General features: G+C 35.9%; 1 protein-coding gene across 2 annotated transcripts in view; it reads right to left on the bottom strand.

The window, feature by feature from the left end:
• Positions 1-1,936: 1,936 nt before the first annotated feature.
• The window catches only part of LOC105483660 (cyclin dependent kinase 17), a 115,485-nt gene continuing 98,845 nt past the window's right edge, over positions 1,937-18,576 (bottom strand). Inside the window, exons 10-17 of one of the 2 annotated variants that reach the window (XM_011744629.3) lie at positions 18,333-18,456; positions 12,525-12,645; positions 9,732-9,829; positions 9,112-9,217; positions 6,967-7,009; positions 5,882-5,972; positions 4,192-4,269; positions 1,937-3,663 (exon numbers count right to left, since the gene is read on the bottom strand). In XM_011744629.3, the coding sequence (XP_011742931.1) occupies positions 3,626-3,663; positions 4,192-4,269; positions 5,882-5,972; positions 6,967-7,009; positions 9,112-9,217; positions 9,732-9,829; positions 12,525-12,645; positions 18,333-18,456 (699 nt within the window). In that variant the 3' untranslated portion in view covers positions 1,937-3,625. Of the gene's footprint in view, positions 4,270-5,881; positions 5,973-6,966; positions 7,010-9,111; positions 9,218-9,731; positions 9,830-12,524; positions 12,646-18,332; positions 18,457-18,576 lie in introns of both variants that reach the window. The other variant, XM_071071287.1, reaches the window with a different exon arrangement.

Here is an 18,576-nt window from a genome sequence, read left to right as displayed (position 1 = left end):
GAAATCCCGTCTCTACTAAAAATGCAAAAATTAGCCAGGCATGGAGCACATGCCTATAATCCCAGCTACTTGGGAGGCTGAGACAGGAGAATCGCTTACCCAGGAGGCAGAGGTTGCAGTGAGCTGAGACTGTACCACTGCACTCCAGCGTGGGCAACAGAGCAAGGCTCCATCTCAATAAATAAATAAATAAATAAAAATAAAATAAAAAATAACTTCTGTGCAACGAAAGGACACCAAAGAAAGTGAAAGAGAACCCAAAGAACAGGAGAAAATAACTACAAATAAAATACCTCATAAAGATGTAATAGCCAAAACACATAAAGAACTCTTACAACTCAGTGACAAAAAGACAAGCAACCCTATTTTTAAAATGGACAAAGTACTTGAATAAACCTTTGGATAAAGGTTTATCCAAAGCAAATAAACAAATGGCCAAAAAAGTATTAAAAGATGTTCCACATCACTAATCATTACGTAAATGCAAATAAAAACTACAACGAAATACCACTTCAACCTATTAGAATGAATGTAATAAAAAAAGAAGGAAGAAAGAATTGGCAAGGATGAGGAGAAACTGGAACCCTCATGTATTACTACTGCAAATATCAAACAGTACAGCCACTGTGGAAAACATTTTGGCAGTTCCTCAGTCAAACACAGAATTATCATATGACCCAGCAATTCCACTCCTAGGTGTATATACTCCCCAAATAACTAAAAACAAGGACTCAAACAGATGCTTATACCCCAATGTTCACACAGCATTATTCACAAAAGCCAAAAGATGGGATATCCTAGTGTCCATCAACAGATAAATTGATAAACAAAATATGTATAATCATAATAGAATATTATTCAGTCATGATAAGAAATGAAGTCCTGATACATGCTAAACATGGATGAACTGTGAACATTATGCTGAATGAAATAAGCCAGACACAAAAGGACAAATATGGTATGACTCCACTTATTTGAAATACCTAGAATGGGCAAATTCAGAGAGACAGAAAGTAGATTAGCAGTTACCAGGGGCTGGGGCAGGGTAAAATGGTTCACCGTTTGTTTGGAGTGATGAAAAATTTAAGAAGTAGATAGTGGTAACTGTTATACAACTTTCTGGCTATAATTATGCCACTGAACTGTACACATACAAATAATTACAATGCCAAATTTTATGATATATATATATATACAATATATATATATTATATATATATATTTTTAAAAGATAAAAACAACCCACATAAATAGTCCCGAGTCCAAAAGATAGATTATTATATGTTAACAGCCTTTCAAATGAAAGTTGATAAAGCCTTAGACAGAATGCAGCCACTGTATACACCTAAAGTGACGCATCCAATGTGTGTTCACAGTACCAATTGGAAAGAAAACATAAAAGGCATATCTTCTCTTACCTTTAAGAACCTTATCAGTTTAAGAGGAATCATAGGTATTCAAAGTTCCCAGTTTCGAAGTTTCAATTCCCTTCACTGCAATGTTTTCAGGATCTGAATGGTGCTCGAGTATCAAAAATAAAACAAAAAAACAAACACTTGTTTGCTTGCCAAATTCCTTAATAAAATGAAGAAATACCCCTAGGAATTCCTAGGAAGAAACATTTTATGCAACAAATGGATATATATTTTCACCTTTTATACGCAAGAATTAAGCCTATGAAAAACTATACGTCAAATTTGCAACAAATCAAATATTCATTCTATGAAATGACAAATTTGAAACTTTATAATTGAGAGTGCTATTAAAAAAAAAAACCCAGTAGAAATTACTAAGCAAATGATTGGCACAAACAGAAAGCAGTAACACCTCTAGCACAGTGAGACTTCACTATCTTGAGAATGACCCATAAAAGGAAAGGACCCCACTTGGCACAGCCTTCATCCCCAAGAAAGAACTGCGACTCAATAAAACCACATTCTAACAACATGGAGATTTTGTTATTATAAATTTCAAAACAAAATGAAGGAATTTCCACATATTTATAACCTTCAAAGTACAATATTAATACATGTCCGTCAGTTAGAAAGAACAGCAGTTTGTTAGGCTACAAGGTTTAACATAAAACCAATTTACAAATGTGAAAAGCAGTAGTGGTCCAATATTCACCATTACACATGAATCTGTTTCTTCCAGAAAATTTTTTTAAAAATTAAAATTTCAGTATCATGAAATATTAAAATAACACCCCAAACATGCCACAATCACTATTCACAAATAAAGTTAAAATGAAATATACAAAAATCCACTTAATACTGTTAAATAACAACAATAAACTACAAGATTTCCTGAACAGAAATGGTAGGACCCCTGAATGTTTTACAGTGAATTCAGGAAAAGAAATTAAGTTATGACTATTTTCATGATATATAAGGCAAAAATTTACACGACCATTTCAAAATATACCAATTAAGATTTATAGTAAGATGCACTAAACAAATAGTCCTTAAAAGTGAACACAAATGCTTAAAATACTGTTACCAACACCAAAGTGTGTTTATGATGTTCGAAGAGATGCATAATTAAAACTAATATTTAGTATCTCTGGTAAACAGATAATACCGACAATAATTTCAAGCAATCCTGTAAGTTCTCATTTCTCTTGTTTGTAATTTATCATGGCTCATTTCAAAGACATATTACAGCTTTCAGCTGATTCCAAGTGAATGTTATGAAACACATAGCCCCCAAATGAAAGAAACTGTTCCCCAATGAAGTATCATCCTTTCTAATAAAATAAATGTATTTAAAACAAACAAAGCAAGACTTCGTGTTTGAATGGACTTCTACAGTTAAGTTTTAACTAAATTTAAAACACAATGTAAAATAGGTAAGCATATTAGTATATGAATATCCAGTAATATGCAGTAGACATTTCTAATGTGAGGAACAGGTAAAAAATAAATAATTTTGGAGCTTTAATTTGTTGGTGTCTAATGTGAGATCCTCAAAGTGTCAGAGATTCACTTGCTTGAATCAACTTCTGCATCACATGCTTATCTAAACATAATGTGCTTGTCAATCTCTTAGCTACTCTATTTGCCAATGTTCATTAAGAAATTATATAGTATAAAATTAAAGTGTTCAAGATGGCTCACTTATTTTACTATTAAGCAAAGCTAAATTTACATTCCAGGAAACACTGCAGTTTAATTTTAAAAACAAACAAAAAATGCAGCAGTAAAACAATTCGTGAGGAGAAACAGATGCATTCACATATAATAAAGCCACTGCAACTTCTTCAGGCATTCAATTGTTGTGTTAAATAAACAGACAGTAGTTATTTAGCAGCAATGATTCCGCAATAAATAATGCACTGTGTTTCTCAGTCCTGCACAAAAATTGCAGCTACAGTTACATCAATAGCTGTAACCTACTGGCTCTAATGGCAGAGAAGACCTTAAAACCGACTGTACAAAAAATTGTCACACTGTGACAACAAATATAAAAACAATCTGTAGGTCTGAAATAAAAAGACTCCACTGTGAAGAGGACAGTGTAGACAAACGGAGATTCCAAGTCCACCAAAAGAAATAATTGCCTTCAGATCTGAGTCCTTGATTGGTAAGAAAGGCTGGGGGCTGGGCTTGAAACCATGTTATCAGACTTAAAAGAGCATGCTCTGTCTTCTGTTCTTCCCATGTCCTAAAATATAAAGTCATTTTATGAGGCAGTTCAAGGTTCAGTTTTATCCCACACACAGTTATTTGGTGACTAGGAAGCTAATGTTCCCACCAGCAAAAGCTAATATTCCATGGTAAGAGTGATCAGCACTGTCTTAAATGACCCTTCTGTTGATGGGGTCAGTCTACAGCTTCTATGCTTCGAAGTGATGAACCTGATGACTAGGGAAGCACAAGATGTGTCTTCTGCCTCAGGTACCAGGGATGGCGTGTGCAGTGATCAAGCCAGGTCACTTGTAAAAGGTCTTTGTGCCATCTGCAGCTTTCAGGATCCCTGACTTGACTGAGTCAGATTTTTCTCTGAAGATTTACTGAGCTGCCCACATCATACAGAAAAGTGAGTACGTGCAATGCTAAACATAAACAGTTGTGGAATGCACTGTACATTGGTTTTTACATCAATAATTTTACTGATCAATTTATAAACCAAAAGCTTGGTTCCACTCAAAAATTCATGATCGACACGTGAAATGGTTTATGACAAACACACCTGTCTCTGGATAAGAAGAATTTCGAAAACCCGGGTCCTTTTGCAACTGAATCTCTTTCAAACTGAATATTGATACACCTAAAATGCATAGACAAAAATTATTAGGTGAAGGTCTAACATTAAAACAAACACAACCCAACTATCAACAAATGTTTATAAAGCATATACTGATTCAATATGAAACCATTTTACAAGGTGACAGCCCTGCTGAAATTTTTCCTTTTTATCCCAATGTGCTGAGGAGAAAACTAAATGAATGAAGTAATCCACCTTTAGAACCTTTCTTCTCCCAACTCTGTGTTAGAGCATGCTGTGAGCAGTGTTTCTCTGAGGAGAATATATACTGTTTGTTCCAGGACTTTCTGGGGTTGGGAGATCCAGTCAAAATATATTATTATACTAGGTGTTAATTCTCTCTGTCCTTTCTCTCTGTCTCCTTACAATGACATGAAGGTATCAGGCCTTCAAGCTATCTTCGGAATTTTAGTGAAAAACAAGGAAAAGGTTTGTGCAACCATAATTGCCTACCTCAAAGTGAAACTTGGTATTAATAATGAAATACAAATATCTTTTTCTTTTTGAGATGGAGTCTCACTCTGTCGCCTAGGCTAGAGTGCAGTGGCATGATCTCGGCTCACTGCAACCTCCGCCTCCCAGGTTCAAGCAGTTCTCTTGCCTCAGTCTCCTGAGTAGCTGGGATTACAGGCACGTGCCACCAGGCCCGGCTAATTTTTGTATTTTTAGTAGAGACAGGGTTTCACCATGTTGGTCAGCCTGCTCTCGAACTCCTGACCTCATGATCTGCCCGCCTCGGCCTCCCAAAGTGCTGGGATTACAGGGATGAGCCACTGCGCCCGGTGAAATACAAATATCTTTAAAAGAACACTTGTAATTTATCTCTTTCATTTCCAATCTCTGTCAAAGAGGTATTCTTTCATTTAAATACATCCAGTAAAGTTGAAGTGAAAAGTATTAAGGATTTTCTATTCCAGTTAGCTTTGCCACTGACTGCTACACAAGCTTTGATGAATCAATATTGTCTAATAAATGAGAATGGGAAATTAACGAAAGCTTTTGGCAGCTTAGTTCCGAAACATTCTTCCAATTCTCCACTCACCTTACTCTATTTTAAAGTAAAATACTGTGGTAATCTAAAAATAGAATGTTACGAGTAAAATCAATGTTACTCAGGCACGGGAAATCTGCTATTTCAGTGACTCTGACAATACGCTCACCGCCGTCATGCGGACAGTAAAATCAGAGTGACCACAATAAAGGAAAATCATTTTTGTATCTCAAGAAAAACTGTATTTTCACAAGAAAACAATTAATGTTTCGGTTATGCTTCATTAGTTTTTGTTTGAAATTCACTTTTAACAACTCTAAATTGAAGCTAGATTGGGCCTAGGGACAATGCCTGTCATCAGATGACATGTTCCAACTAAAGCCCAGTAAGATTAATGATCTTTGCCTAAGTACTTTTGGTTTCCTACATTGGTTTCCTGACAATGCGCTCAATGTTACAAGTAATAACTAAATCATAGGGAAGTAAGACACATACCTCCCTTCAAGAAATTCTAATCTAACTACAGAAAATACTAAAATCTTAGGCTTAAAAATCAATAGCCCCAGTCCCTAACCCCGGACAAATAAAAATAAAGCGGGGAAAACACTTTAGGATTTCTCTTACTTTCTGGTAAAGCATGTATTCTTGGTCCCAGACTTCGAAAGTACACATGTTTCATGGCTTCTTCTGCTGAAACCCTTTTCTTAGATTCATACTGTGAAAAAGCAAAGAACTGCTTCATTAGCTTTTTCTCTAATTACTATAAAAAGTAGGAGATGGGCAAATTAGCATTTAGAGCTATTTTTAAAAATTTTGATTATTTAATATGATGACTATTTTTCAATCAACAATTTGGAATACTCCAGTTATACTCTAATTTGAGTCACCGCTGAGATTGCATAATATCATCTCAGTTCCACATTTCTAACATAAGGCTGGATCTTAAATAAGAATTTACATTCCTTGTACTTTCTGAAGCAAAGAAAAATAAAAATATTTGACCTGTGTAGTTACTTCTCTTCATGAATACCAAAGGACTGGTGGACACATACCTAGTATTTTTATGGCATTCATTCTTAATTACCTATCCAATACTCATTTCCCTTTTTTCTTTGATGATACAACCTAGGTTTCTTCAAGGTGTCCATCAGCTCTGATAGATGAATCATGAATCATAACTCTTCTAAATTTAGGCTAATTATGACAATCCTGCTCCCCAATTCCCAGTCTTTCCTACAATTAATGTTCTGGCCAATGAGACTTGGAAGGAAACCTTGTAGGGGTTTCTGTAAAGCTTTTGCTTCCAAGTTCCAAGAGGACTAATGTGGCTGGTAATAAAGGGACTTATCGTCCCCTCTTATTCCTGCTTTGGAGGGAAATATGAATGGTATTTGGAGGCAGAGCATCCTACAAAGGCTGTAGGTATAAGGAAAAGAGAACATAAGAGAGCATCAATTGCAGAGAATGTGGCCTTGACACGGCTGATCAATGCCAATAACTAACTACCTCAGACTGTTGTAAGTGACAAGAGACCCAGGCACATTAGGAGAAACCATATTATTTTTATTTTTTACTTAAACATGTGCCTTAAGCATAGATAATTTTATTTGTCATTAACAATACTGAGGAAGTACTACTGATCCCATTCCACAGATGAGGAAGCTGAGGCTTAACTACCTATTTAACAATTACTGTAAGATCTGACTTACCTGAAGAAATTTTGTTATCAACTCAATTCCTTCAGAGTCTAACCTAGAAACAACAAAGAACAAGTAAAAATTTATTCTCTCTTAGCTGATAAAACTTTTAAGATAAAACTATTTTCTAAGTGTTTTAATCTGCTAAATTTAAATGCCCTAAAATAGTCACTCTTGTTGCCTTCAAATAGGCTCAAATCTGTTTTAGTCTTAAAAGACTGGCCTTGCTATTTGTTTAAGGATAAGTCATAAATAACTTGGCTTCAATTTGAATTTTCAATATCCAAGAACAAAGTAAAGAATTTTAAAAATCACCATGCTGTCTCAAAACAATGTAACTTATAGTATTAAGAAAGCTTAAATATTGTATCACTTTTCACAGTCTTTCACTAAAGGCAAGTATATAAGAGCATCACTTTCCTATTACATAGGTGAAAACACAGAGACAAGTGACCTTAAAATGTATCACTGTTGTTCAAGACAAACACAGAAATGAGCTATTCAGGAACAAATTTTTAGAGTTGTCTGCTTAGCATGAGGTACTAGAAGGTATTGAGTTCAATTTAAATATGCTACAATAACTTCATAAACCTTCATCAGTAAGGGATATAAAACTAATGACATAATAAAGATGAAATTAGTATAACTAGGGGTAGTAGGGTTAAAGGATTATCTTTTTTTTTTTTTTTTTTGAGATGGAGTTTCGCTCTTGTTGCCTAGGCTGGAATGCAAAGGTGCAATCTTGGCTCACTGCAACCTCTGCCTCCTGGGTTCAAGTGATTCTCCTGCCTCAGCCTCCCGAGTAGCTGGGATTACAGGCATGCACCACCACACTGGGCTAATTTTTTGTATTTTTAGTAGAGACAGGGTTCCTCCATGTTGGTCAGGCTGGTCTCAAACTCCCAACCTCAGGTGATCAGCCTGCCTCGGCCCCCCTCAAAGTGCTAGGATTACAGGTGTGAGCCACTGAGCCCGGCCTGGGATTATCTTGATCAGAAATAACAGGTTCTATCTTACACTGCCTTTCACTGGTAAAAGTACAATAATGAGTAAAGAAACATTTTCTTCCAAGTGCTCTCAAGTGGGTCCTGTGGATGCTGCAGTCTAGACATTCTACGTAGTTTGCCATTCTAGCACATATCCAGAGTTCCCTGGGCACAGACAAACTAGGTACTACAGTCATGGAGACTCTGCTTCAAAGAAAAGCTTCAACCTTCTACATGGAACATTACCAAAAGCAAGCAATAATTAAAGGACAAAAATAGAATTTGTGCTACTTGGGAGAGACGTGCAAAAAAAAGCCCAGCACATATTATTCTTCTTCCTAAGAAAATCCAGTTAGAATGGTATTAGTTGCTATAGTAACAATAAGAGTACCAACTCACATAAATACTTTAAAAATATTTTTGGTGTCATAACCATTTTGCTCTTCCTTCCCTAGCTTGAAAATAAAAGGAAGCAAAACAAGTATGTTATGTTGTGAGCAATGTGAATGGCTTTGGGTTAAAACAAATGATGTCCTTATTTGGTATCTTGGTGACTTTCAAATTTTGGGGGGGTTGGGGGCCTGGGGAGATGGAAAATGCAGTCAAAGGGGTTATTCTATGTTATCTCCTAAAAATGTAATACATTCTACAAGTAAAAATGTTCTGACTCAAATTTTATTGGGAGCCTTGGATTGATCTTGGGGTAGGTCTAAGAAGAAACTTAAATGAATGGCTGACATTTAGATGTTACATTTTGCTAAGGAATCGGACAGAGTTTATATTCTTCAAATATGAATTACATCATTAACACTCGTCAAAATACTGATAGGTTACCTTGTGTTATAGAGTCAAGATTTCACTTACATAACCTTTCTTAGGTTTTTGTTAAGTAAATACAGAATAATTCTGTAGAAAGCAAAACAGGAATTTCATCATAATCTTTGTGGTACAGAATAAGGCATTAATCAATATCTTCTTTCTGGGAAAAGGAACTATCTACATAAACTCTAGAATTCTAATACATATACAGTTCCAAATTATGTAAGATCCTAAAATATGTAAGGATTATGTGTATTATGTATTTTTTCCTGAATCCTTACTGTGGCTAATCCTTCAAAAGATTGAAAAGAATCATGTGAGTTTCCCCTTTCACATAAGAAAAAAAAAATACCTGGGTGCATGGTTAATTAGAGGCTGTGGTTTATATTTTGGAAAGTTGTAGTTCTTGAACTCCTCATTTGAAGAAATACCTGGCCAAGTTTCCTGAGATGGAGTTCCTGAATTAAAAAAAAAAAATTAAATATATTTATAAATATATATAAAATTTATATATAAAAACTATATATGCGCATATATAACAAAGTGTCTTAGAGAATAATTTACATTTACCAGATGACTTAACTACTTCGGCTGCAATTGATATAACAGAAATAAACGTACATGGACTTTCTGCTTGGACTTCGCAACGATACTGTAAAACAGATGCCTGGCCCTTTTTCTATTCAGTTGATACCACCAAAGTTAGCAATATTCCTTAATAATATGCCGATATCCAATTTTCCATACTAATTATATTGTTTTTCCACTGAATCTTTATTGCAAAGATAAAACTTAGCAGATGAAGTTACCTAGAAGGATCTATCTTCATAGCGTTCATTCTAATTCTTCTAAGTAACAGCTATTTATGTTAGTCTCAGTATCAAATTTTAATATATGTATTTTAGAGATACAGTCTTATCAAGCTAGTCAATTGTGGGTGCAAAATCACTGGGAAAAGATTTCTTCTGTTACCTAGCAGTCGGAAAATTAAGTGTAGTTCATCTTCCACGGTTGATCCTGGAAATAAAGGTCTTCCAGAAGCCATTTCAAAGAAAATGCAACCAACACCCCTTTAAAATAGATCATGAAAATAATTTAGCAATTCATTTACACATTATGAAGCACAAGAATCTTTTCCTTAAGATTGCCTCTCTGCAGAATTCTGCACTAGCCTGTTGGAAAACCTCCTGAAGAGATATTTTAGATCTAACTAATTTGTTCACATTTACCCTATTTGTCTCAATTTCTATATTGCTATATCTATTTTTCCCATTTAAAATGTCCAACTCTCCTTTGCACAATCCTTGAAGAATAACACTAACAACAGTGACTGAAGATTTACTATGTGTTAGAAATGTTTTTTAAGTGCATCAGTTATCTCACTGAATCCTTGTATTAGCAATAGTGTAGACCATGGATTGAACAACAAAGACAGGCGGGGGGAAAAACAACTGAAGAGATATTATGGTAACCCAGGAGATGACACTGACCTAAGCTAGGCAGGAGAAATGGAGAGAAACAAATGATTCAAGACATTTTGATGCAGGAAGCAGAGGTAGAACATGTTGGTACAAGGTGGTGTGTGTAAGAGAAGGAAAAGAAATGGATGGTGGTTCAGAGAATAGAATGGTGGTTCCTAGAATAGTCATCTAGGAACTGTATGTACATACATAGTTTAAGACATAATCCTTCCATTAAAGGGCTTGTAATCCAGCAGCTATATATAAAAGTTAATTTTACATATTGTAAGAAAGTAAAATGATATAGTTGCTATGGAAAATAATATGGTGGTTCAGGCCGGGCGCGGTGGCTCACGCCTGTAATCCCAGCACTTTGGGAGGCCGAGGCGGGCGGATCACAAGGTCAGGAGATCGAGACCACGGTGAAACCCCGTCTCTACTAAAAATACAAAAAATTAGCCGGGCGCGGTTGTGGGCGCCTGTAGTCCCAGCTACTCGGGAGGCTGAGGCAGGAGAATGGCGTGAACCCGGGAGGCGGAGCTTGCAGTGAGCCGAGATCGCACCACTGCACTCCAGCCTGGGCAACAGAGCGAGACTCCGTCTCAAAAAAAAAAAAAAAAAAAAAAAAAAAGAAAATAATATGGTGGTTCATCAAAAAATTAAAAACAGAATTACTATATGATCCAGCAATTCTACTTCTAGATATATATCTAAAAGAACAGAAATCCAGCCAATTCAGGAGGACTGCTTGAGCCCAGGAGTCTAAGACCAGCCTGGACAACATGGTGAGACAACATCTCTTAAAAAGAAAAAGAGAGAGAGAGGGAATTGAAAGCAAGGTCTTGAAAAGGTATTTGTATACCCACGTACACAACAGCATTATTTACAATAGTCAAAAGGTGGAAGCAACCCAAATGTCCATCAATGGATAAATGGGTAACAGAATGTGGAATATATATTTAATGGAGTATTTTTAGCCTTAAAAAGGAAGGAAATTCTAGCATACGGTACCATGTGAATGAACCTTAAAGACATTATGCCAGATGAAATAAGCCAGTCACAAAAGGACACATACTGCATGATTCTACTCGTAAGTGGTACTCAGAACAGTCAAATTCATGGAGACAGAAAGTATTAAAGAACAGTGGTTACCAGAAACCAGAGGTGGGGGAGGAGGATAGGAAGAAATTGTTAAATGGGTACAGAGTTTTGGTTTTGCAAGATGGAAGGATTCTGGAGGTAGAGAAATAGTGGTGATAGTTGCACAACAATATAAATGTACTTAATGTCTCAACTATACACTTAAATTGGTTAAAATGATAAATTTTATAACTATTTTATAATATTAAAAATTAATTTTAAAAAGTTATATGAGACATTTTATATAATTGTTCAAGATAGCAACAGAAATAGGTATATGACTTATTACCACATGAAGAACAGAAAATAAATGCAACCACAGTTCAGAGGAAGGAACTGCCACCAGAGGCTAGAGTATATTCAGAAAAGGATTTACGAAAAGCTGTGTTCTGAACGTTACTAGGAATGAGCCCAAGTTAGGGCACCAGAGTGGGCATTCCAGATGGGTGGACTGGTATGAACACCAAGAGCAAAGGTAGGAAAGTCCACGTTATTCCTGAGATGTAGTCAGTATGCCATGTTGCTAAAAGGGAACATTTCTGTTGAGAAATAGTCTGAAATAAGTTGGAAAAGGTAGTTTAGAGACATCTTATGGAAATCCTTAAGTATCAGATTGAGGAATTAATTGTACCTTATTCCATAGGTAATGAAGGAGGTGGCAATAATGGTGTTTGAGTAGAAGAGTGTCAGGATCGAAGTGGTGTGTGAAAAAGATAACTACAATATTTTAATTTTTACCTTTAGTTCAAGTTAAAGCAGAAAGATTTTGGTGAATATTAAATGATGATAAAATGATAATTTTGTTTTAAATTACTATGTATCAGATACTCTTGAGTGTCTCATAAAGCACTCCTCTGAGTGTTCATTTAATCTTAACATCTCCTACAACACTTCAAAGTAGTTGTTACTATTCCCATTTCCTTAAATGAGGAAACTGAGGCAAAGGCCAGTAATTTGAATAAAGTTATTACATAGTTCTAAATGGCAGAACTGGTATTTAAACCTAGGTAATCTAATTCCCATGCCAGAACTCATTAATCACTGTTTATATTATGGCTCTTTAAAATCATACCTCCTTAAAAGTCAAATACTTATCAATACACCCTGCATTAACAGTTACATTCTTTCAAAATTATAAATGTCAGTGACATCTGTATATATTTACCACATGTCAATCTGTGTTGAGTACTCCGAGGAACCAAGAAGCACATCAGGTGGCCGGTACCATAGTGTGACAACTTCATTTGAGTAGGTCTTTGTGGGAACTGACTTGGCTCGGGCTAGTCCTTCATAGGGAAAATAAAACAAAGGGTTAAAGCAAAAGCTATAATGGATCTCTCAGACCCTATTCTCACCATGACTCCATTCAAAGGGATGCCTGAGATGGTTAATTCGTAGCTTCTTGAGGCTTCAACACAATTAGCTTTAGGAATTTGTTGAGTGCAAGTGGCCCTGAGTCAGCAAATCCTTATGTAGTGAACTAAACAAGAATTCCACAACCAGAGACTATGCTTGCTTTTATGTTTGAATACACCTGGTGAAGTGTTCTGGGTGAATCTAAACTTAAGATGTTTTCCTTCTGTCCATGAATCATGATGCCAAAATTATTTCTCAACTGCAATTAAATTAATCAAATATAAGCCAATGACATTGAGACACACAATTTTACTTCTAACAGCTATGAGCTTTTGTCACCTTTTAACCTGATTCCAACTTTCATTTGCTATACCATTTTTTATCAAAAACTGTGAAGTTACTGATCCATAATCTCACTGAGATTTACTGACAATTTCTTTGCAGAACTCGACTTAGAGACAATTTCCTCAGAATAAAATTACAATGCTGTTCTGTACTCCCTTTTTAGGTTTTAAGTTACATGGATGATTTTGGAGTAAGACAGACTTCATTGTCCTTGGATATTATTAATTGCTGTTTAAGTCAGGGGTGTCCAATATTTTAGCTTCCCTGGGCTACAAGGGAAGAAGAACTGTCTTAAGCCACACGTAAAATACACTAACAACAGCTGTGACCTAAAAAAAAAAAAAAATCGTAAAAAAATCTCATGTTTTAAGAAAGTTTACGAATTTGTGTTGGGCTGCATTCAAAGCCATCCTGGGCCACATGCAGCCTATGGGCTATGGGTCAGACAAGCCTGCTGTAAGTGATATAAAACATTTGCCATTCCTTTGCTAATTTAATATGGAATCCATTGATAATCCAGAAATAAAGGCTAGAGTTTACAACTTTATCTTGAGTTACTAGTGTGAGAGAGTTGTTACTATCTCTAAGCCTCTAAATTACGATCTGAAGAAGCAACTTTGAAAAATATCTGGAAAATTATTAATTTATTTGGCCAAAACAAGGAAGAATTTTTTAGGCTGAGATTGCTGTTATATATAACTTTGTATATCTGATTAAAATATTGAATAAAAAGTCACAAAATAACTCAGTATTTTATTTTACTGAATAAGGTCACATAAACAATGTCAGAAATTTAATGAGGCAGGACTCATATAGTATTTTAGTTCAGTATAATGGGGAAACGGTATAACTGGAACAATGTTGACATTATTTCATTTAATTACAAGTTTTACTCTAGCATCTCAACTTGGTGAAGTAAGTCCGACCGACAAATTATTTTCATACTGATTTTGGTAATTAATTAACAAGATGGAGGTAGGTTTCTGATCTCTCTTCTTGATATTAAAAGTGGGTTATAGGAAGGCAAAGGACAGGGTTGCTAATGTGCTTATCCCGCAACATACCATATCAAGGCAAATTACCAGTTATAGTTTCCTCTGTATCCTACTCGCCCACTCCTGAGAGGATTCTGAACTACAGTGTTTGTCTACATGGGCTTCTAGTTCACAATTAGAATTTCAATATTGGTTGGAATGAAATGAAACAATCTCTCCTAAACCAAAATAATTAAATGTGATATGGTATTATTATATAAGCCATTTTCTATCATTAGTGAAAATATCTATATCACTAGTTCCAAGACTTCTGATTTTCACTGATCATGGGAAAAGGGTAGAATTTTCAGAGGGACAGAGAACACCTTATAGGATAAATATTCAAAGTTATGTGACCCTCCTTCACATGAAGTCATATTTACTATGCAACCAAAAAAAGGAAGAAACAGAGACAGAGTTGAATATACTATCTCATGGAATAATCAGAATTTCTTGTTGCCCTGTAGGTAAAATTTGCCTAGCTTGCTTTGTAGAGGTTAGAAGCAAAATTTAAAGCACTCAAGAGTATTCCCTGAAAAAAGTAGTTTTCTTCTTCTTCTTCTTGGAGACACGGTCTTGCTCTATCACCCAGGCTAGAATGAAGTGGCTTGATCATGACTCACTGAAGCCTCAACCTCCCAGGCACAACTGATCCTCCTATCTCAGCCTCCCGAGTGGCTGCGACTAGAGGTGCACACAACCACACCTGGCTAATTTTTAAATTTTTTGTAGAGGCAGGTATTTGCTATATTGCCCAGACTGGTTTTGAACTCCTGAGCTCAAGCAATCTGCCTGCTGGGCCTTCCAAAGTGCTGGGATTACCAGTGTCAGCAACTGGACCCAGCCAAAGGTAGATTTTTTTATAGTCCTTGACATTCCTTTTGCATTTTTTTTTTTTTTTTTTTTGAGATGAGTCTCGCTCTGTCATGCAGTGGCATGATCTTGGTTCACTGCAACCTCTGCCTCCCGGGTTCAAGCAATTCTCCTGCCTCAGCCTCCCAAAGAGCTGGGATTACAGGTGCCCACCACAATGCCCAGCTAATTTTTCTATTTTGAGTAGAGACAGCGTTTTACCATGTTGGTCAGGCTGGTATTGAACTCCTGACCTCATGTGATCCACCTGCCTTGGCCTCATGAAAGTATTTCTCTTCACTGACATTCATTTTGGGATTGGGACTAAAGAGCATTAAATGCAGAGTAGCTAAGACAGAGAAGGAAAAAGGGTGAAAAGGAAATGGTAGCTGAGGGAAGGAGAAAGAAAAAAGAGAGACAGAGTAACAATTATTATAAGGGAAATAACAACATAAACTATGCCCAAGAAGAGACTTTATAATCTATGAAAGCATATGTAAATAGCTTATAATTGTTATTCAAACACAGGTGACCCACACATTTCCTTTTTAAAGAAGGAAATGAAAAAAGTAATTTACCCTTCAAATGGCAAAGTATTAAATGAGCAAAAGTATAGGCATTTCCAGAACAAATTCACCATTTAATAACAGTGAAGAGTAATACTTGAAACACTTATATTTATCAAATTTAACGAAATACTCCAAACATAAAACTAGCATAATCAAAGCTAGGTGTGATGGCTCACACCTGTAATCCCAGCATTTTGGGAGGCCAAGGCAGGCAGATTGCTTGAGGCCAGGAGTTTGAGACCAGCCTGAACAACACGGTGAAACCCCATCTCTACTAAAAATACAAAATTTATCTGGGTGTGGTGGCACCCCTGTAATCCCAGCTATTTGGGGGCTGAGGCACCAGAATCGCTTGAACCCAGAAGGCGGAGGTTGTAGTGAGCTGAGATTGCACCACTACACTCCAGCCAGGGTGACAGAGCAAGACCCTGTCTTAAAACAAACAAACAAAAAACTACCATAATCATTTATGAAAAAGAACTATAAATTCTAGTTATGGAAAACTGCATGGGTTTTTAAAAAGTAAGTTCTCTAAGAGTATTCAAACTCTCAGAATGTGGAATACAAAAAATTCAAAGCTACTCTACAGAGTTCCTTCGATACGAAAAAGTTTACTTTCTAGAAGCAAAAAGAGCATTTAATTTTACTTTCAATTCCCTTAAAACCAGGTTAGCTAAAAAGATATAGATAAATAGCTGCAATTAAATTATTGAGCATATAATACAGAGTAATGGTGGCAGGTATATTAAGGGAACTCCTTTCAGTAGTTGCTTCTAAACTCATTGCTCTCAAGACCCATTTTCTACTCCTGAAAATTATCAAAGACCTAAAGAGCTTTTATTTTTGTGGATATATTTACTGATATTTGCCACATTAGAAAGTAAAACAGCAAATTTTAAAATATTTTCTCTTTAAAAACACCACCCATTATATATAGCATGAATGACATTTTTATGGAAAACTTTTTTTATATAAAAACAAAACTTAGTAAGAAGAATGGCCTTCTTGTAAATCTCTTTGAAATCTTGTTTTTGGTGTAGAGATGGGGTCCTGCTATGTTGCCCAAGCTGGTCTTAAACTCCTGGCTTCGAGTGATCCTCCCACCTCAGCCTCTTAAGTGCTGGGATTACACCCCTAAGCCACTATGTCTGGCCTAAAGTTGATTTTAATAGAAGACAACTGGATTCCACATCTGTTTTTGCATTCGATGTGTTGTGATGTTACTTTGATACATATCACAACATGTATCACAGTAGATGAAATATACATATCACAACATACATACATATAGGAAGGAAATCAGATCTCACACAGATATGAGGCTGGAAAGAGGAGGGGCATTTTAATAGCCTTTTCTGATAAACATGAATAGTTTTCTTTGACATTACATCAGAACTACAAAGTAAGTGGTCTCTTTAAAGCTTTGTGGTAACAGAAATTATAACGATGAACCTCTCATACTTTTGTTGCACTAAAATTCATTGATCTATCTTGTACTTTAAATGGGTCTTTTATCCATGCATGATTCTGTAATGTCATGCATTGGCCATTTGGAAAACACTGGTTCCCTGAGTTATACATTCCAAATGTTTATACACTTTTTCAGCATATCAAAAAATCGTGTTAACATCAACATCGATCTCATCAGAAAAGTCTCTGAGTACTAAAAAGCCATCAAACTCAAAGCAGATCCCAATTTCCAAACTCTAATTTTTGCTTGAAAACTTGAATTTTATTATTGGCAAGAAATATTGTGAGTTCTTGTCCTTGAAATGATAGGCTTCCTTCATTCATTTTCAGGAAAATGTCTGCCAAATACCTAAGTCTGAATAACCATAGTTTGTCTGTCAGTCATTAAGTAAAAATGGTGTCCCTTCAAATAACGGGGCTAGTTCAATTTGCACTCAAATAATCACGAGTACTCTTCCTTGAGAGGCAACCACATTATTTCTGTGTGCAGCAAATGTGTTTTATGTACACTTCCCATTTTATCACATAAAATATTAAAAAGAAATGTCAAGGATGGAAATTAAATACAATTAATAAATTTTATTGCTTCATCATGTACCTTTTTAAGTGTAACTGACAGTTTTCCCTTTACGTAAATGTAGTGGTAAAGAATACAATGATGGCCTGGGCCCGGTGGCTCACACCTGTAATCCCAGCACTTTGGGAGGCCGAGGTGGGTGGACCACCTGAGGTCAGGAGTTTGAGACCAGCCTGACCAACATGGTGGTCACACTAAATATACAAAATTAGCAAGGCATGGTGGCGCATGCCTGTAATCCCAGCTACCTGGGAGGCTGAGGCAGGAGAGTCACTTGAACCCAGGAGGCGGAGGTTGCAGTGAGCCAAGATCACACCATTGTACTCCAGCCTGGGCTTCAAGAGCAAAACTCCATCTCTCAAACAAACAAACAAACAAAAAGAATACAATGATTTATTTTGGTGCCACTACTTTGATATATAGTTTTATGCGTTATTACTTTGGGATCATCATTGCAAGTATTAACACAGTGAAAAAGGCAAATAACAGATGGTACAATTTTGGTAATATATTTACATTTAGAGGCCTCCTACAAGGGTCTCAGGAGCCCTAGGGGTCTATGTCCACACCTGAGAACAGCCTGTGCCTTTTACAATTTACTGCTAACAACCAACATAAATCACCCACTGAAGTTCTGTCAAATATCTTATTCTGTGGGCTACCAAGACAATTTCCAAACCCACATAAAAGCAATGGCATATTATGACAGTGGTTGATCTTTTAAATTTAAGAACCTGGAAGTACTAATAGATATCTCATACATTCCATACCAAAATCTGCTAGCTTTAATTCTCCTTTTTCATTAATGAGGAGGTTCTGTGGTTTCAAGTCTCGATGCAATACCTTTCTTCTATGGCAATATGCCAAACCACGTAGAATTTGGTACAGAAACAGCTATAGAAACAAATAAATAAAAATTAGTCTTACAGATGAGACATGCTTTAGTATAAGCATAAATGATAGTAAGCAGAAAAGCAACTGGCCTAGAACATTGTAACAGGAAAAAGAAAGTAA

The sequence above is a fragment of the Macaca nemestrina genome, chromosome 10 (genome assembly GCF_043159975.1).
Source record: "Macaca nemestrina isolate mMacNem1 chromosome 10, mMacNem.hap1, whole genome shotgun sequence".
NCBI classification, from domain to species: Eukaryota; Metazoa; Chordata; class Mammalia; order Primates; family Cercopithecidae; genus Macaca; species Macaca nemestrina.
Note: the sequence above shows the minus strand (reverse complement) of the source record. Positions and strands in the feature narration are given on the sequence as shown.